General features: G+C 46.2%; 1 protein-coding gene across 1 annotated transcript in view; it reads left to right on the plus strand.

Annotated features, from left to right (window-relative positions):
• Window positions 1-279: 279 nt before the first annotated feature.
• The window catches only part of LOC137385093 (solute carrier family 15 member 4-like), a 74159-nt gene continuing 53287 nt past the window's right edge, over window positions 280-21151 (plus strand). The window contains exon 1 of the mRNA XM_068059851.1: window positions 280-976. Coding sequence (XP_067915952.1) covers window positions 398-976 — 579 coding nt within the window. The 5' untranslated portion in view covers window positions 280-397. The remainder of the gene's footprint in view (window positions 977-21151) is intronic.

A 21151-nucleotide genomic window follows, 5' to 3' on the forward strand; every position in this document is an offset into this window, starting at 1 on the left:
CCCTTTCAATACGATCGTGACTGACCTCCTACCTCAACTCTACGTCCTCACCCTATCCTCATTTTCCCTCGATTTGCAGAGTGTCCGGACGCACTATAAAAATCTGAATGGATTGCTTCTTCAGTTTGCGATTATTAAACCCCAACCCCTCCCATCCTCCCCCGCCCCGATCTCCCCCCCCCTCCCTCCCCATTTCTCTCTCTCTCACTCTGTCTGGGTACCAGACCTCCTGATGTGGTCAGGCCCACGTGACTGGATTCTAGACAAATAGGTCGTCTGAAAAGAGGAAGCAGTGACTGGAAGAGGTTCAAAATTAAAGAGAGAAATGCGTCGGGGACACGACCGAAGGGAGCGGCTGAGGAGGACTGGGAGGGGAGAGAGATAAAGAGCGCTATCGATGGAACACCAAGGGGAGACGAAGCCTCTCCTGGGCCATAGGGCGGAGGAGCGCTCCCGGGCTGCCTCAGCCTTCGAAGGGCGCAAGCTGGCCTGCGGCGCCATCTTGACGGTCGAGGCCCTGGAGCGTCTGGCCTTCTACGCCGTCGTGGGCAACCTGGTTCTCTACCTCAACGGCTCGGCCTTCGGCTGGGAGGGCCCCAAAGCCACCAGCGCCAGCCTGGTCTTCACCGGCGCGGCCTACCTGGTCTCCCCCTTCGGCGGCTGGCTGGCCGATGCCCAGCTGGGCCGCTTCAGGACCATCGCGGCGGGCCTGGCCCTCTACCTGGCTGGGATGCTGGTCCTGCCCCTGACCGCCGAGCCCAGGACCAGGGCCCTCATCTGCGGCAACCGGACGGGCGGCAGGGCGGGAGGGGGCAACATGGCCGCCCACGGGAACGGCTCGGAGTCGGTGACGCTGAGGGACCCGGGCGGAAGCGGGGAGCAGTACTGCCGGGGGATTGTGTACTTGGGCCTGGTGATCATCGGGCTGGCTGTCGGATGCGTTAGGTCCAACATCACTCCGTTCGGAGCAGATCAGGTGAGACTCAATGATTTATTCCATTGCCTTCTAGTTTGTCCCTCCCTGAGATAGTCCTTGATCTGAGCAAGCAAGGCCTTTATAAAACACTGCGTTCGGCCTCAGCTGGAGGTTTGTGTCTAATTCTGGGCACCACACTTTACAGAGGATGTCGAGGCCTTGGAGAGGGAGCAGAGGAGATTGACCTGAATGGTCCCAGGGATGAGGGAGTTCAGTTAATGTGGAGAGACTGGAGAAGCTGGGATTGTTCTCCTTAGAGCAGAGAAGGTTAAGAGGAGATTTAATCGAGACATTCAAAATCAGGAAGGATTTTGATGGAGTAAATAAGGAGAAACTGTTTCCAGTGACAGGAGGGTCGGTAACCGGAGGGGGACAGATTTAAGATAATCAGCAGAGGAACCAGAGGGGGAGGTGAGGAGAAATGTTTTTTTACACAGTGAGTTGTTGTGATCTGGAATGTGCTGCCCTGAAAGGACGGTGGAAGCAGATTCAATAGGAACTTTCAAAAGGGGAATTGGAGAAATACTTGAAGGGAACAACATTTCCAGGGCTACGGGGATAGAGCGGGAGTGGGTGGGATTAATTGGATCACCCTTTCAAAGAGCCAGCAGAGGCATGACGGGCAGAATGGGCTACTTCTGTGCCGTGTGAATCCGTGGGGGTAGAAATCCCTCTCAGGCTGCGCACAAAACGGGTAGTATTGGATCAGCCGCCCCTTTGACCCAGTGTCTGATATTTATCTCCATCACAGTGAATGGAATTAACTATCAGATGCTCAGTGCCCCCTGTAATAACGGAAACAATTCAATTCTAAAGGGGGTGCAGGAGCAGAGGGACCTGGGGGAAGAGAGGCACAAGTCATTGAACGGGGCAGGGCAAGTTGAGGAAGTGGTTCATAAAGCGTATGGGACCTGGGCTTCATAAATAGAGGCGTAGAGCGCAAGAACGAGGAAGTAATCATAAATCTTTATAAAACACATGGTTCAGCCTCGGCTGGAGTATTTGCGTCTGATTCTGGGCACACCCTTCAGGAAAGATATCACGGCCCCGGGGAGGGAGCAGAGGAGATTGACCTGAAATGTTGCAGGGATATTTATTTATTTATTTTTTATTTAGAGATACAGCACTGAAACAGGCCCTTCGGCCCACCGAGTCTGTGCCGACCATCAACCACCCATTTATACTCATCCTACATTAGTCCCATATTCCTACCACATCCCCTCAATTCTCCTACCACCGACCTACACCAGGGGCAATTCATAATGGCCAATTTACCTATCAACCTGCAAGTCTTTGGCTGTGGGAGGAAACCGGAGCACCCGGTGGAAACCCGCGCGGTCACTGGAAGAACTTGCAAATTCCGCACAGGCAGTATCCAGAATCGAACCCGGGTCGCTGGAGCTGTGAGGCTGCGGTGCTAACCACTGCGCCACAATGAGGGAGTTCAGTCAATGTGGAGAGACTGGAGAAGCTGGGACTGTTCTCCTCAGAGCAGAGAAGGTTAAGGGGAGATTTAATCGAGATGTTCAAAATCAGGAAGGGCTTTGATAGAGTAAATAAGGAGAAACTGTTTCCAGTGGCAGGAGGATCGGTAACCAGAGGGACACAGATTTAAGATAATCGACAGAGGATGTTTTTCCTCATGTCCTCTCTAATCCTTCTACCAATCACCTTAAATCTGTGCCCCCTGGTAATTGTCCTCTCCGCAAGGAGAAACAGGTCCTTCCTGTCTACTCTATCTAGGCCCCTCATAGTTTTGTACACCTCAATTCAGTCACCCCTCAGCCTCCTCTGTTCTTGGGAAAACAACCCGAGCCTATCCAATCTTTCTTCATATCTGCAACTTTCGAGCCCTGGCAACATTCTTGTAAATCTCCTCTGTACTCTCTCCACAGCAATTATGTCCTTCCTGTAATGTGGTGACCAGAACTGTAGGCAATACTCCAGCTGTGGCCCAACCAGCGTTTTGTACAGTTCCAGCATTACATCCCTGCTTTTGAAACATAGAAACGTAGAAAATAAGAGCAGAAGTAGGCCATTCGGCCCTTCGAACCTGCTCCACCATTCATTATGATCATGGCTGATCATCCAACTACATTGAACGGAATTCTATAGCTCGTCCAATAAAGGAAAGCATTCCATATGCCTTCTTCACCACTCTATCTACCTGTCCTGCCACCTTCAGGGACCTGTGGACAGGCACTCCAAAGTCTCTCACCTCTTCTACCCCTCTCAATATCCTCCTCTCGGGAATCGTGAGCAATTTCCTGTGTAGGTGGCTCTCCTTGAATTTAACCGAAGTTCGGAGCTGAGATTTGCTTCGTATCCCTTACTTATGTCATCCAGAAAACAATTTGAGGAATTTTAGGAAGGATGTGAAGGCATTAGAGAGGGTAAAGACAAGATTTCTTAGAATGGTTCCAGGGCTGAGGGAGTTCAGATACATGTATTGGAATGCAGGAGCTGGGGTTGTTCACCTTCAAGAAGGTCGCGAGGTGTTTAAAATCATGAAGGGTCTGGACAGAGTAGATGGAGAGAAACTGTTCCTATTGGCGGAAGGAGGAACGGCAAAAGATTCATGGACATCATGAGGAAAAACGTTTTCACGCAGCGAGTGGTTCGGATCCGGAATGCACTGCCTGAGAGTGTGGTGGAGGCAGTATCGATCGGGGCTTTTGAAAGGAGCTTGAATAAATACCGGAAAGGGTCACGTTTGCGGGCTTTCGGGGAAAGGAGGGGGCATTGGGACTGGCTGCACTGGGTTTAATGGGCTGAATGGCCTTCAGTGCGGCAACCCTTATTCTACGATTCTATTCAAGCATACATTGTCTAACTCATGATGAGTTTTCAGGCTATTGCTGTAACCTATGCTCGCCGATCTGTGTACCCGCCTCCAGGCCAACAGTCCTCCAAGATGTCTGCCTTCACCTAATTCTGGCCTCTTCCCCATCCCCCGATTTCCATCGCTCCACCATTAGCAGCCGTGTCCTCAGCTGCCTGGGCCCTAAGCTCTGGAATTCCCTCCCGAGACCTCTTCCACTCACTACCTCTCTTTCCTCCTTAAAACCAAGCTTTTGGTCGCCCGCCCTAATATCTCCTTTTGTGGCTCGATGTCAAATTCTGCTTGACAATCCCTCCTGTGAAGGAGCTTGGAGTCTTTTGTTATGGTACTGACGCTCTCTTTTCTCCCTTTGGCCTCCTTGTCTCGAGAGATAATGGGTAAGTGCCTGGAGGTGGTCAGTGGTTTGTGGAGCAGCACCTGGAGTGGCTATAAAGGCCAATTCTAGAGTGACAGACTCTTCCACAGGTGCTGCAGATAAAATTTGTTTGTCGGGGCTGTTACACAGTTGGCTCTCCCCTTGCGTTTCTGTCTTTTTTCCTGCCAACTGCTAAGTCTCTTCGACTCGCCACTCTTTAGCCCCGCCTTTATGGCTGTCCAGCAGCTCTGGCGATCGCTGGCAACTGACTCCCACGACTTGTGATCAATGTCACAGGACTTCATGTCGCGCTTGCAGACGTCTTTAAAGCGGAGACAAGGACGGCCGGTGGGTCTGATACCAGTGACGAGCTCGCTGTACATTGTGTCCTTGGGGATCCTGCCATCTTCCGTGCGGCTCACATGGCCAAGCCATCTCAAGCGCCGCTGGCTCAGTAGGGTGTATCAGAAGGTAAGAACATAAGAAATAAGAGCAGGAGTAGGCCATTCGGCCCCTCGAGCCTGCTCCACCATTCGATGGCTGATCTGATTGTGATCTCAACTCCACTTTCCTGTCTGCCCCCCCCATAACCCTTGACTCCCTTGTTGATCAAAAATCTATCTAACTCAGCCTTGAATATATTCAATGATCCAGCCCCCACTGCTCTCTGTGGAAGGGAATTCCACAGAATGACCACCCTCTGAGAGAAAAACATTTCTCCTCATCTCCTTCCTAAATGGGAGACCCCTTATTTTGAAACTTTTCCCCCAAGTTCTAGATTCCCCCATGTGGGGGAAACATCCTCTCAGCATCCACCCTGTCAAGCCCCCTCAGAGTCTTATATGTTTCAATAAGATCACCTCTCATTCTTCTAAACTCCAATGAGTACAGGCCCAACCTGTTCAACCTTTCCTCACAAGACAACCCCTTCATCCCAGGAATCAGCCTAGTGAACTGCTTCCAATGCAAGTATATCTCCCCTTAAGTAAGGAGACCAAAACTGTATGCAGTACTTTAGGTGCGGTCTCACCAATGCACTGTACAGTTGTACCAAGACTTCCCTACTTTTATACTCTGTCCTCCTTGCAATAATTACTTGCTGTATCTCCATGCTAACTTTTTGTGATTCATGTACGAGAACACCCAGATCCCTCTGGACTGCAGCATTCTGCGGCCTCCCTCCATTTACGTAATACTCTGCTTTTCTATTCTTCCTGCCCAAGGTGTCCAACCTCACATTCTCCCACATCATACCCCATCTGCCCACTCACTTTACCTATCTATATATTGCAGACTCTTCGGGTGGGATTTTACGCTCTCCCCGCCGGCGGGTTTAGAGGTGCGGAGAGCATAAAATCGAGGCGGTGGGGGAGGGGGGAAATCCCGCCACCATCCCACCGCTGCTCACATTTAGTCTGGAGTGGGCAGGCCTGCGAACAACCTTCCTGCCCTGCCGCCAATTGAGGCCCTTAACTGGGCAATTAAACCCCAATATTTACTTTAGCTACTCTCTTTTTATATATTTGTAGAAGCTTTTACTGTCTGTTTCCTGCTAGTTTACTCGCATACTCTAATTTCTCCCTCTTTACTATTTTTTAAGCCACTGATTTTTAAAATTTTCCCAATCTTCTGGCTTACCACTAATCTTTGCTGCTGTGTACACCTTCTCTTTTAGTCTGATATCATCCTTAACTTCCTTAGTTAGCCATGGATGAAGCATTCTTCTCATAGAGTCTTCCTTCCTTAATGGCAGGTATCTTTGTTGAGAGTTATGAACTATCTCCTTAAATGTCTGCCACTGCTTCTCTCCTATCTTTTACCTTTTAACCTATGTTCCTGGACCACTTTAGCCAACTCTCTCTTCATCCCCTTGTAATTGCCTTTATTGAAATTTAATACACTAGTTTGAGATCCAAATTTCTCACAATCAAACTGAATGTGAAATCCCATCATGTTATGATCACTCTTGCCGAGAGGATCCTTTACTATGAGGTCCTTAATTAATCCTGTCTCATTACGCATTATCATGTCTAAAATAGCCTTCCCTCTGGTTGGTTCAAGAACATATTGTTCTAAGAAACTGTCCCGAATACACTCTATGAACTCACCCTTCAGGTTACCTTCGCCAATTTGATTTTTCCAGTCGATACGAAGATTATAATCGTCCACGATTATTGCAGTACTTTACTGACAAGCCCCCATTATTTCTTGATACATACTTGGTCCTATAGTGCAGCTACTGTTCGGTGGCCTATAAACTGCTCCCACCACTGACTTCTTTGCCTTGCTGTTTCTTATCTCTACCCAAACTGATTCTACATCTTGACCTTCCAAGCCAAGATCATTTCTCATTACTTTACTGATCTCATCCTTTAGTAACAGAGCCACCCCACCTCCTTTTCCTTTCTTCCTATCCTTCCGAAATATCAAATACCCTTGAATATTCTGTTCCTAGCCTTGGTCACCTTGCAACCATATCTCTGTATTGGCTATCATATCATACCCATTTATTTATATTTGTGCTATCAATTCATCTGTTTTGTTATGAACGCTGTATGCATTCAGATAAAGAGCCTTTAATTCTGTCTTTTTACAATTTTTCCCTATTCTAAAATTATTTGTAGTTGCCATCTTATATCTGTATACTCTGTCCCTTCTGACACACTTAGGTTATCATTACTCGTATCGCTACCCTGCATTATTGCCTTGTCCTTTCTCATTAACTTTCCAAATTTCCCCTCATATGAACTTAGTTTAAATCCCTCTCTACAGCCCTAGTTATACAATTCACCAGGACACTGGTCCCAGCACGGTTTAGGTGAAGGTCATCCCAATGGTGCAGCCCCCTCTTTCCCCAGTACTGGTGCCAGTGCCCCATGAATTGAAACCCATTTCTCCCATGGCTATCTCTGAGCCACACGTTCAACTCTCTGATCTTATTTACCCTATGCCAATTTGCTCATTGCTCAGGTAGTATTCCAGAGATTATTACCTTTGTGGTTCTGTTTTTTAATTTAGAATCTAGCTGCTCATACTCCCTCAGCAGAACCTCTTTCTTAGTCCTACCTATGTCATTGGTACCTAGGCGGACCATAACAACTGGATCCTTCCTCTCCCACTCCAAGTTCCGCACCAGCCCTGAGGAGATGTACATAACCCTGGCAACACCGCCTTCAGGACTCACGCTCTCGGCTGCAGAGAATGGTGTCTATCCCCTAACTATACTGTCCCCTACTACTACTACACTCCTTTTACACCCCCCACTTGAATGACCCCCCCCCCCCCCCCGCACCCGTACCACAGTGTGTGTGGGCAGTTTGCTCATCCTCCTTGCAATCCCTGCTCTCATCCCCCACAGGTTGCAAGAATCTCAAACCTGTTGGACAAATGCAGAAGCTGAGGCTCCTCCAGTGCTATCTTCTGGATCCCCATAACTGCCTCACTCGTAGTCACACCCTCCAGTCCCCGTCCACAGACCAAATCAGAAGACTCTATCCTAAGGGGTGTGACTGCCGCCTGGTACAATGTCCTCAGCTAACGTTCCCCCTCCCTGATATATCGCGGTGTCCGAATCTTGGACTCCAGCTCATCAACTCTGAGCCGAAGCTCCTCAAGGGGCAGACACTTACTGCAGATGTGGTTGCTGTGGATTACACTGGTGTCCACCAGCTCCCACATGCTACAGATTGTGACACATCACCTGCCTTGCCATCTTTATTGTGTTTTGTTTAACTAATTAGGGTTTCAAGTTGAGAAATATCACTCAATAATTGGTAGTTTTATTAAATAGTTTAACTAGTTAAGCTACAAATTTAATACAGTACCACTGATTACTGTAAATCTCTGATCCACTTTAGAGAGGAAAAACAACCTCTTTGGTAGGAGGAATAGATGTGCAGAGTATTTCTTAAATGGTAAGAGATTAGAAAGTGTAGATGTACAAAGCGACCTGGGTGTCCTTGTCAATAAGTCACTGAAAGCTAACATGCAGGTGCAGCAAGCAATTAAGAAGGCGAATGGTATGTTAGCCTTTATCGCGTGAGGATTTGAGTACAGGAGTAGTGAAGTCTTGCTTCAATTGTATAGAACCTTGGTAAGACCGCACCTGGAGTACTGTGCGCAATTTTGGTCCCCTTACCTTAGGAAGGATAAGTTTTAACATAATTATGGAAAAGGACAACGATCGAACAGGAGTTAGTGTTCTCAGTTGAGGGAAGGCCAATTTTACTGAGCTTTAGTGAAAGTGGACTGGAAACAGCTACTTGAAGGTAAATCAGTATCAGAGCAGTGGAAAGTGGAGATTTGGGGGTTCAGAGTAAACATGTTCTCACAAAGAAAAAGGATGGGACGGCCAAATCTAGAGTCCCATGGATGTCAAGGAGCCTATAGGGTAAGATAAGGCAGAAAAGGAAAGCTTACGTCCGACACCGAGAACTCAATACTACAGAAAGCCGAGAGGAGTATAGAAAGTGGAGGAGTGAAATCTAAAAGGAAATTAGAAAAGCAAAGAGACGGCATGAAAGAATATTGGCAAGCAAAATCAAGGTGAACTCAAAGATGTTTTATCAATACATTAAGAGTAAGAGGATAACTAAGGAGAGAGTAGGACCCATAAAAGACCAAAAAAGTAACCTATGTGTAGGAGTGGAAGATATTGGTATGGTTCTTAATGAATACGTTGTGTCTGTCTTCACAAAAGAGGGGGACGATGCAAATATTGTAGTTAAGGAAGAGGGGTCTGAAGTATTGGTTCTGATCAACATTGGGAGAGAGGAAGTATTAATGGGATTAGCATCCTTGCAAGTTGATAAATCACCAGGGCCAGATGAAATGTACCCCAGGCTGTTCAAAAAAAGCAAAAGAGGAAATAGTGGAAGATCTGACCATCATTTTCTATCCTTACTGGACCCAGGTGTTGGAGGATTGGAGAATTGTTAACGTTGTACCTCTGTTTAAAAAGGGAGCAAGGGATGGACCGATAATTACAGGCCACTCAGTCTAACCTCAGTAGTGGGCAAATGATTGGAATCTATTCTGAGAGACAGGATAAACTGTTACTTAGAAAAGCAAGGATTAATCAAGGACAGTCAGTATGGATTTGTTGATCTTGTTTGACCAACTTGATCAAATTTTTTGAAGAATTAACAAGGAAGATAGATGAGGGTAGTGCAGTGGATGTGGTCTACATGGATTTTAGCAAGGCTTTTGACAAGGTCCCACATGGCAGACTGGCTAATAAAATAAAATCCCATGGGATCCAGGGAAATGCAGCAAGGCGGATACAAATTTGGCTCAGTGGCAGGAAACAAAGGGTAATTGTTGACGGGTGTTTTTGCGACTGGAGGGCTGTTTCCAGTGGTGTTCCGCAGGGCTCAGTACTGGGTCCCCTGCTTTTTGTGTATACATTAATGATTTGGATGTAAACGTAGGGGGCATGATCAAGAACTTTGCGGACGACACAAAAATTGGCCGTGTGTTAGATAGCGAGGAGGATAGCTGTAAGCTGCAGGAAGATGTTGATGGTCTGGTCAGATGGGCAGAAAACTGGCAAATGGAATTCAACTTGGAGAAGCGTGAGGTGATGTATTTGGGGAGATCAAACAAGGCAAAGGAATACACGATTAATGGGAAAATACTCAGAAGTGTAGAGGAAGTGAGGGACCTTGGAGTGAATGTCCACAGATCCTTGAAGGTAGCAGGACAGGTCGATAAGGTGGTTAAGAAGGCATATGGAATCCTTTCCTTTATTAGCCAAGGTATAGAATATAAGAGCAGGGAGGTTATACTGGAACTGTATAACTCATTGGTTAGGTCACAACTTGAATACTGTGTGTAGTTCTGGTCACCTCATAACAGAAAGGATGTAATTGCACCAGAGAGGGTACAGAGGAGATTTATGAGGATGTTGCTGGGACTGGAAAAATGCAGCTATGAGGAAAGATTGGATAGGCTGGGGTTGTTCTCCTTGGAACAGAGAAGGCTGAGGGGAGATCTGATTGAAATGTACAACATTTTGAGATGCCTGGATAGAGTGGAGGTGAAGGGTCTATATCACCTTAGCAGAGGGTCAGTGACGAGGGGGCATAGATTTAAAGTGATTGGTAGAAAAATTAGAGGGGAGATGAGGAAAAACGTTTTCACCCAGAGGGTGGTGGGGGTCTGGAACTCACTGCCTGAAAGGGTAGTTGAGGCAGAGACCCCCAACTCATTCAAAAGGAGTCTGGATATGCACCTTGAGTGCTGTAATCTGCAGGGCTATGGACCAAATGCTGGAAGGTGGGATTAGAATGGATGGAACTTTTTTCGGCCAGCACAGACACGATGGGCCAAGTGGCCTCTTTCTATGCCATAAAATGTCTGTGATTCTATGATTCTATGATCGTATTGTCATGGAGGGATTGCAATGAAGGTTCACCAGACTTGTTCCCGGGATGGTGGGACTGTCCTATGAAGAGAGATTGGGGAAACTGGGCCTGTATTCTTTAGAGTTTTGAAGAATGAGAGATGATTTCATTGAAACCTATATAATACTGAAAGGGATAGACAGGGGAGATGCAGGTGAGATGTTTCCTCCGATTGGGGAGTCTAGAACCAGGGGACACAACTTCAAAATAAGGGGGAAGCCACATAGGACAGAGATGAGGAGACATTTCTTTACTCAGTGGGTTGTGAATCTTTGGAATTCTCTACTCCAGAGGGCTGTGGAAGCTCAGTCATTGAGTATGTTTAAAGCAGAGATTGACAGATTTCTAAATACAAATGACAGAAAGGGATGTGAGGATAGTGTGGGGAAAAGACATTGGAGTGGATGATCAGCCATGAACGTATTGAATGGCACAGCAGGCTCGATGGGCTGAATGGCCTACTCCTGCTCCTTAAAACTCACCAAACAATCACCGACCTGCTCCCCGATTAATGCCTCTTAGCTTCAGCTCTCAGGTCTCAATGTCTCCCACTGCGGCTCTCGGATCACTCCTCGTTCTGGCAGAGATCAGAACAGCAGCACTTCATTCAGTGCACTGAAATCCCTCACTCACCAAATTCACCAAGCCAAGCACTCTCTCTCGCAGGATCTTGAAGCACACAGTTTAAACAAGAACAAATTAAATATATAAAGCACCTTTAATGTCATAAAAAAAAACCCACAGCACTTCAGGGGAGTATTATAAAACAAAACCTGACACTGAGGCACATCAGGAGATAATAGGGTAGATGGCCAAAAGCTTGGTCAATGGGATAGGGTTAAGAGTGTCTTAAAGGAGGGGAGAGAGAGAGAGAGCGATGTGGAGAAGTTTAGGGAGGAAATTCCAGAGCTTAGGGCCCAGGCAGCTGCAGGCACGACCGCCAATGGTGGAGCGATTAAAGCAGGGGATGGTCAAGAGGCCAGAATTGGAGGAGATTACAGAAATAGGGAGGGTTGTAGGGTCTGGAGGAGGTTAGAGAGATAGAGAGGGTTGTAAAGGCTGGAGCGGTTACAGAGATAGGGAGGGTTGTAGGAGATGGAGGAGGTTAGAGAGATAGGGAGGGTTGTGGGGGCTGGAGGAGGTTAGAGAGATAGGGAGTGTTGTAGGGGATGGAGGAGGTTACAGAGATAAGGAGGGTTGTAGGGGCTGGAGGAGATTAGGGAGATAGGGAAGGTTGTAGGGGCTGGAGGAGGTTACAGAGTTAGGGAAGGTTGTAGGGGCTGGAGGAGGTTACAGAGATAGGGAGGGTTGTAGGGGCTGGATGAGGTTACAGAGATAGGGAGGGTTGTAGGGGCTGGAAGAGGTTACAGAGATAGGGAGGGTTGTAGGAGATGGAGGAGGTTACAGAGATAGGAAGGGGTGTAGGGACTGGAGGAGGTTACAGAGATAGGGTAGGCTGTGGGGGTTGGAGGTGGTTACAGAGATAGGGAAGGTTGTAGGGGCTGGAGGAGGTTACAGAGATAGGGAGGGTTGTAGGGGCTGGAGGAGGTTACAGAGATAGGGAGGGTTGTAAGAGCTGGAGGAGGTTACAGAGATAGGGAAGGTTGTAGGGACTGGAGGAGGTTACAGAGATAGGGAGAGTTGTAGGGACTGGAGGAGGTTACAGAGATAGGGAGGGTTGTAGGAGCTGGAGGAGGTTACAGAGATAGGGAAGGTTGTAGGGACTGGAGGAGGTTACAGAGATAGGGAGTGTTGTCGGGACTGGAGGAGGTTACAGAGATAGGGAGAGTTGTAGGGACTGGAGGAGGTTACAGAGATAGGGAGGGTTGTAGCAGCTGGAGGAGGTTACAGAGATAGGGAGGGTTGTAGGAGCTGGAGGAGGTTACAGAGATAGGGAGGGTTGTAGGAGCTGGAGGAGGTTACAGATAGTGAGAGGGAGGGCAATGGAGTGAGTTGAAATCAAGGATGCTAATTTTAAAATTGAAGCATTGTTTAACCAGGAGCCAATGTGTGTCAGTGAGCACAGGGGGTGATCGGGGAACGGGGTTTGCTGTGAGTTAGGACGCAGAGATCAGAGTTTCGGATACCCTCATGTTTACGGAGAGTAGAATGTGTGAGAGCTGGCAGGAGTGTGCTGGAATAATCAAGTCTAAAGGTAAAAAAGGCATGAATGAGGGTTTCAGCAGTAGACGGGCTGAGACAGGGGTGAAGTCGGCAAATGTTATGGAAGTGGAAATATGTAGTCTTACTGGCAGCATGGATATGTAATCTGAAGCTGATCTTAGGGAGAAAACACAATTCTGATCTATGAATGTGATTTAACAATAATCCTTACCTTCATCTCCATCTGTACGGAAAAAAAATCAAAGCATATCTATATTTTTACACCTCACTCCCTGATATGCACAAAACCTTCAAGGTGTCGCTTCTTTACGGGGTTTCCACTAAACCTCATTCCTACATTAATAGAATCACACAGCACAGAATGAGACCATTCAGCCCATCGTGCCTACGTTTGCTCCGTGGCAGAGCTTTCTAATCCGACCCACCGTACAGCGACTCACCTGTAGCCCTGCACTTTCATCCCCTTCAAGTATTTCTCCAATTCTCCTTTTGAAAGTTCCTGTTGAATCTGCTTCCACCGTCCTTTCAGGCAGCGCATTCCAGATCACAACAAAAGCAGATCTGGTTCCTTTCCAGTCACCTGAAGCCTTTTAACGGAGGAGGCATTTCTGAGGGTGCACTGCACATTTGGAGGGTCAGGACTGAGGGAGCGCTGCATGGTTGGAGGGTCAGTCCTGGGGTGATGGGTGAACGGGATTTAGTGCCAGCTGTGTTTAAGGTCAATTTCATGGAGGGTGGCAGATATGAGGCCCAGCAGGAGAACATTCAAAGTCGTCAAATCTCAAGGAAGCAAAGGCACAGGGTGTGTGTGTGAATATGTGTGAATATGTGTGGGAGTGTGTGTGAATATGAGTATGTGTGAGAGAGTGCGTGTGTGTGAGTATGCGTGAGTGTGTATGTGTGTATGAATATGTGTGCGTGTGTGTGCGTGAATATGTGTGAGTGTGTGTGAATATGTGTGAGTGTGTGTGTGTATGAATATGTGTGAGTGTGTGTGAATATGTGTGAGTGTGTGTGTGTATGAATATGTGTGAGTGTGTGTGAATATGTGTGAGAGTGTGTGTGTGTATGAATATGTATGAGAGTGTGTGTGAATATGTGTGAGTGTGTGTGAATATGTGTGAGAGTGTGTGTGTGTGTGTGTGTGTGTGAATATGTGTGAGAGTGTGTGTGTGTCTGTGAATATGTGTGAGAGTGTGCGTGTGTGTGTGTGTGTGAATATGTGTGAGAGTGTGTGTATGTGTGACTATGTGTGAGAGTGTGTGTGTGTGTGAATATGTGTGAGAGTGTACGTGTGTGTATGTGTGTGAGAGTGTACGTGTGTGTATGTGTGTGAGAGTGTGTGTGTGTGTGAATATGTGTGAGAGTGTGAGTGTGTGTGTGTGAATATATCTGAGAGTGTGTGTGTGTATGTGTGTGTGAGTATGTGTGTGTGTGAATAGATGTGAGAGTGTGTGTATTTGTATGAATATGTGTGAGAGCGTGTGTGTGTGTGTGCGAATATGTGTGAGAGTGTGTGTGTGTGTGAATATGTGTGAGAGTGTGTGTGTGTGTGTGTGAATATGTGTGAGAGTGTGTGTATGTGTGACTATGTGTGAGAGTGTGTGTGTGTGTGAATATGTGTGAGAGTGTGTGTGAATATGTGTGAGTGTGCGTGTGTGAGTATTTGTGAGAGTGTGTGTGTGAATGTGTGTGAATATGTGTGAGAGTGTGAGTGTGTGTGTGTGTGTGTGAGTATTTGTGAGAGTGTGTGTGTGTGAATATGTGTGAGAGTGTGAGTGTGTGTGTGTGAGTGTGAATATATCTGAGAGTGTGTGTGTGTATGTGTGTGTGAGTGTGTGTGCGTGAATGAATATGTGTGAGTGTGTGTATGTGTGTGAGTATGTTTGAGAGTGTGAGTGTGTGTGTGAATATGTGTCAGAGTGTGTGTGTGTGAATATGTGTGAGAGTGTGTGTGTGTGTGTGAATATGTGTGAGAGTGTGTGTGTGTGTATGTGTGTGTGTGTATGTTTGAGAGTGTGTGTGTGAATATGTGTGAGAGTGTGTATGTGTGAGTATGTTTGAGAGTGTGTGTGTGTGTGTGAATATGTGTGAGAGTGTGTGTGTGTATGTGTGTGAGTATGTTTGAGAGTGTGAGTGTGTGTGTGAATATGTGTGAGAGTGTGTGTGTGTATGTGTGTGAGTATGTTTGAGAGTGTGAGTGTGTGTGTGAATATGTGTGAGAGTGTGTGTGTGTGTGCGTGTGAATATGTGTGAGTGTGTGAGTGTGAGTATGTGAGAGTGTGTGTGTGTGTGAATATGTGTCAGAGTGTGTGTGTGAGTATGTGTGAGAGTGTGTGTGTGTGAATATGTGTGAGAGTGTATGTGTGTGTGTGTGTGAGTATGTTTGAGAGTGTGAGTGTGTGTGTGAATATGTGTGAGAGTGTGTGTGTGTGTGTGAATATGTGTCAGAGTGTGTGTGTGAGTATGTGTGAGTGTGTGTGTGTGTCTGAATATGTGTGAGTGTGCGTGTATGAATGTGTGAGTGTGTGTGTATTTGTGTGAATATGTGTGAGAGTGTGTGTGTGTGTGTATGAATATGTGTGAGAGTGTGTGTGTGTGTGCGAATATGTGTGAGAGTGTGTGTGTGTATGTGAGAGTGTGTGTGTGAATATGTGTGAGTGTGTGTGTGAGTATTTGTGAGAGTGTGTGTGTGTGAATATATCTGAGAGTGTGTGTGTGTATGTGTGTGTGAGTGTGTGTGTGTGAATAGATGTGAGTGTGTGTGTGTGTGAATGAATATGTGTGAGAGTGTGTGTGTGTGAATGAATATGTGTGAGTGTGCGTGTATGAATATGTGAGTGTGTGTGTGTGTGAATATGTGTGAGAGTGTGTGTGTGTGTGAATATGTGTGAGAGTGTGTGTATGTGTGACTATGTGTGAGTGTGTGTGTGTGAATATGTGTGAGAGTGTACGTGTGTGTATGTGTGTGAGAGTGTGTGTGTGGATTTGTGAGTGTGTGTGTGAATATGTGTGAGTGTGTGTGTGAGTATTTGTGAGAGTGTGTGTGTGTGAATATATCTGAGAGTGTGTGTGTGTATGTGTGTGTGTATGTGTGTGTGAGTGTGTGTGTGTGAATAGATGTGAGTGTGTGTGTGTGTGAATGAATATGTGTGAGAGTGTGTGTGTGTGAATGAATATGTGTGAGTGTGCGTGTATGAATATGTGAGTGTGTGTGTATGTGTGTGAGTATGTTTGAGAGTGTGTGTGTGTGTGAATATGTGTGAGAGTGTGTGTGTCTGTGTGTGTGTGAATATGTGTGAGAGTGGGTGTGTGTTGTGTGTGAGTATGTTTGAGAGTGTGAGTGTGTGTGTGAATATGTGTGAGAGTGTGTGTGTGTATGTGTGTGAGTATGTTTGAGAGTGTGAGTGTGTGTGTGAATATGTGTGAGAGTGTGTGTGTGTGTGTGTGTGTGTGAATATGTGTGAGTGTGTGAGTGTGAGTATGTGTGAGAGTGTGTGTGAATATGTGTCAGAGTGTGTGTGTGTGAGTATGTGTGAGAGTGTGTGTGTGTGTGAATATGTGTGAGAGTGTGTGTGTGTGAATATGTGTGAGAGTGTGTGTGTGTATGTGTGTGAGTATGTTTGAGAGTGTGAGTGTGAATATGTGTGAGAGTGTATGTGTGTGTGTGAGCATGTTTGAGAGTGTGAGTGTGTGTGTGAATATGTGTGAGAGTGTGTGTGTGTGTGTGTGAATATGTGTGAGTGTGTGAGTGTGAGTATGTGTGAGAGTGTGTGTGTGTGTGAATATGTGTCAGAGTGTGTGTGTGTGTGAGTATGTGTGAGAGTGTGTGTGTGTGTGAATATGTGTGAGTGTGCGTGTATGAATGTGTGAGTGTGTGTGTATTTGTGTGAATATGTGTGAGAGTGTGTGTGTGTGTGAATGAATATGTGTGAGTGTGCATGTATGAATATGTGTGAGTGTGTGTGTGTGTGCGAATATGTGTGAAAGTGTGTGTGTGTATTTGAGAGTGTGTGTGTGTGTGTGAATATGTGTGAGAGCGTGTGTGTGTGTGTGTGAATATGTGTGAGAGTGTGTGTGTGTGTGTGTGTGAATATGTGTGAGAGTGTGTGTGTGTGAATATGTGTGAGTATGTTTGAGAGTGTGAGTGTGTGAATATGTGTGAGAGTGTGTGTGTGTGTGTGTGTGAATATGTGTGAATATGTGTGAGTGTGTGTGTGTGTGTGAATATGTGTGAGAGAGTGTGTGTGTGTGTGTGAATATGTGTGAGAGTGTGTGTGTGTGAATATGTGTGAGTATGTTTGAGAGTGTGAGTGTGTGAATATGTGTAAGAGTGTGTGTGTGTGAATATGTGTGAGAGTGTAGGTGTGTGTGTGAATATGTGTGAGAGTGTGTATGTGTGTGTGTGAATATGTGTGAGTGTGTGAGTGTGAGTATGTGTGAGAGTGTATGTGTGTGTGAATATGTGTCAGAGTGTGTGTGTGAGTATGTGTGAGTGTGTGTATTTGTGTGAATATGTGTGAGTGTGTGTGTGTGTGTGTGAATGAATATGTGTGAGTGTGCGTGTATGAATATGTGTGAGAGTGAGTGTATGCATGTGAGAGTGTGTGTGTGTGTGTGCAAATATGTGTGAGAGTGTGTGTGTGTGAATATGTGTGAGAGTGTGTGTGTGTATGAATATGCGTGAGAGTGTGTGTGTGTGTGAATATGTGTGAGTGTGTGAGTGTGTATGAACATGCGTGAGAGTGTGTGTGTGTGTGAATATGTGTGAGAGTGTGTGTGTGTGTGTGTGAATATGTGTGAGAGTGTGTTTGTGTGTGTGTGTGAATATGTGTGAGAGTGTGTGTGTGTGTGAATATGTGTGAGAGTCTGTGTGTGTATATGAATAAGTGTGTGAGTGTTCATATATGAATATGTGTGAGAGTGTGTGTGTGACTATGAATATGTGTGTGAATATGTGTGTGTGTGAGAATATGTGTGTGTATCTGTGTGTATGTGTGAAAGTGTCTGTGTGAGTGTGTGAATATGTGTGAGAGTGTGTGTGTGTATGAGTATGTGTGAGAGAGTGTGTGTGTGTCTGTGTGTGAATGAATACGTGTGAGAGTGTATGTGTGTGTATGAGTATGTGTGAGAGAATGTGTGTGTGTGTGAATATGCGTGAGAGTGTGTGTGTGTGTGTTTTACCTGCATCTATGTGTGTTTTAAGTGTATGTGTGTTTTGAAGTGTGTGTGTGTTTCTGTGTTTTAGGTGCTTGAGTCTGTTTTAAGTGTATCTGTGTGCATGTCTGTATTTGTGTTTTTAAGTGTGTGTGTGTATTTTAAGTGTGTGTGCTTTTAGTGTGTATGTGTCTTTGTTTTTAAGTGTGTGTGTGTTTTAACTGTGAGAGGGTAGCTAATGTAACCCCACTATTTAAAAAGGGAGGTAGAGAGAAAGCAGGGAATTATAGACCAATCAGTCAGACGTCGGTAGTGGGGAAAATTCTAGAGTCCATTATCAAAGATTCTACAGCACAGCACTTAGAGAACAGTGGTACAATTGGGCAGAGTCAGCATGGATTTACAAAAGGGAAATCATGCTTGACAAATCTACTAGAATTCTTCGAGGATGTAGCTAGTAGAGTTGATGAGGGGGAGCCAGTGGATGTGGTTTATTTGGACTTTCGGAAGGCTTTCAACAAAGTCCCACATAAGAGATTGGCATGTAAAATTAAAGCGCATGGGATTGGGGGTAGTGTATTGTGATGGATAGAAAATTGGTTGGCGGACAGGAAACAAAAAGTAGGGATAAATGGGTCTTTTTCCGAATGGCAGGCAGTGACTACTGGGGTACCGCAGGGATCAGTGCTAGGACCCCAGCTATTCACAATCTATATTAATGATTTAGATGAGGGAATGAAATGTCCAAATTTGCAGATGACACAAAACTGGGTGGGAGGGTGAGTTGTGAGGAGGATGCAGAGAGGCTTCAGGGTGATTTGGACAAGTTGAGTGAGTGGGCTAATGCATGGCAGATGCAGTATAATGTGGATAAATGTGAGGTTATCCACTTTGGTAGCAAAAACAGGAAGGCAGGTTATTATCTGAACGGCTATAAACTGAGAGAGGGGAATATGCGACGAGACCTGGGTGTTCTCGTACACCAGTCGCTGAAGGTAAGCATGCAGGTACAACAGGCGGTAAAAAAGGCAAATGGTATGTCAGCCTTCATAGCGAGGGGATTCGAGTACAGGAGCAGGGATGTCTTGCTGCAATTATACAGGGCCTTGGTGAGGCCACACTTGGAATATTGTGAGCAGTTTTGGTCTCCTTATCGGAGGAAGGATGTTCTTGCTGTAGAGGGAGTGCAGCGAAGGTTTACCAGACTGATTCCTGGGATGGCGGGACTGACGTATGAGGCGAGATTGAGTCAGTTAGGATTATGTTCCCGATGGTGGGGGAGGCCAGAACCAGGGGTGATAGTCTAAGGATACGGGGTAAACCTTTCAGGACTGAGATGAGGAGAAATTTCTTCACCCAGAGAGTGGTGAGCCTGTGGAATTCACCACCACAGAAAGCAGTTGAGGCCAAAACATTGTATGTTTTCAAGAAGGAGTTAGATATAGCTCTTGGGTCTAAAGAGATCAAAGGGTATGGGGCGAAAGTGGGAACAGGTTACTGAGTTGGATGATCAGCCATGATCATAATGAATGGCGGAGCAGGCTCGAAGGGCCAAATGGCCTACTCCTACTCCTATTTTCTATGTTTTTATGACAGACGTACACACAAACACACACACAGATACACACACACACACACAGATACACACAGACATACGCACACCACATACACACAGACACACACAGATACTGAAGCAGTCCATGTCCAGATGCAGCAAGACTTGGACAATATCCAGGCTTGGGCTGATAAGTGGCAAGTAACATTCTCGTCACACAAGTGCCGGGCAATGACCATCTCCAACAAGAGAGAATCTAACCATCTCCCCTTGACATTCAATGACATTACTGTCGCTGTATCCCCCACAATCAACATCCTGGGGGTTACCATTGACCAGAAACTGAAGTGGAGTAGCCATATAAATACTGTGGCTACAAGCGTAGGTTGGAGGCTGGAAATTCTGTGGCGAGTTTCTCACTTCCTGTCTCCCCAAAGTCTGTCCACCATCTACAAGGCACAAGTCAGGAGTGTGATGGAATACTCTCCACTTGCCTGCATGGGTGCAGCTCCAACAACACTCAAGAAGCTCGACAACATCCAGGACAATGCAGTCCGCTTTATTGGCACCCCATCCACAAACATTCACTCCCTCCACCACTGACGCACAGAGGCAGCAGTGTGTACCATCGAAAAGATGCACTGCTGCAACTCACCAAGGTTCCTTAGACAGCACCTTCCAAACCCGCGACCTCTACCAACTAGGAGGACAAGGGAATGCGTGGGAACACCACCACCTGCAAGTTCCCCTCCAAGCCACACACCATCCTGACTTGGAACTATATCGCCGTTCCTTCACTGTCACTGGGTCAAAATCCTGGAACTCCCTTCCTAACAGCACTGTGGGTGTACCTACCCCACATGGACTGCAGCGGTTCAAGAAGGCAGCTCACCACCACCGATGGGTAATAAATGCTGGCCTGGACAGCGACACCCACATCCCATGAACGAATAATTTAAAAAAACACACAGATAAATAAACATACAGACACACACACTTAAAAATACACAAACACTTAAAAGACGCACATGCTTAAAACACATACAGATACACTCACACTTTAAACACACACACTTAAAATAGACACACACTTTAAAACACACGCACTTAAAAACAGACATAGAAACATAGAAAATAGGAGCAGGAGTAGGCCATTCGGCCCTTCGAGCCTGCTCCCGCCATTCATTATGATCATGGCTGATCATCCAACTCAGTAACCTGTTCCTGCTTTCGTCCCATACCCTTTGATCCCTTTAGATCCAAGAGTTATATCTAACTCCTTCTTGAAAACATACAATGTTTTGGCCTCAACTACTTTCTGTGGTAGCGAATTCCACAGGCTCACCACTCTCTGGGTGAAGAAATTTCTCCTCATCTCAGTCCTGAAAGGTTTACCCCGTATCCTTAGACTATGACCCCTGGTTCTGGACTCCCCCACCATCGGGAACATCCTTCCTGCATCTACCCTGTCAAGTCCTGTTAGAATTTTATAGGTTTCTATGAGATCCCCCCCTCACTCTTCTGAACTCCAGCGAATATAAACCTAACCGACTCAATCTTTCCTCATACGTCATCCCAGGAATCAGTCTGGTAAACCTTCGCTGCACTCCCTCTATAGCAAGAACATCCTTCCTCAGATAAGGAGACCACTGTTCTCTAAGTGCTCTGCTATAAAATCTTTGATAATGGACTGTAGAATTTTCCCCACTACCAACGTCAGGCTGACTGGTCTATAATT

This window comes from Heterodontus francisci, chromosome 28 (genome assembly GCF_036365525.1).
Source record: "Heterodontus francisci isolate sHetFra1 chromosome 28, sHetFra1.hap1, whole genome shotgun sequence".
NCBI lineage: Eukaryota > Metazoa > Chordata > Chondrichthyes > Heterodontiformes > Heterodontidae > Heterodontus > Heterodontus francisci.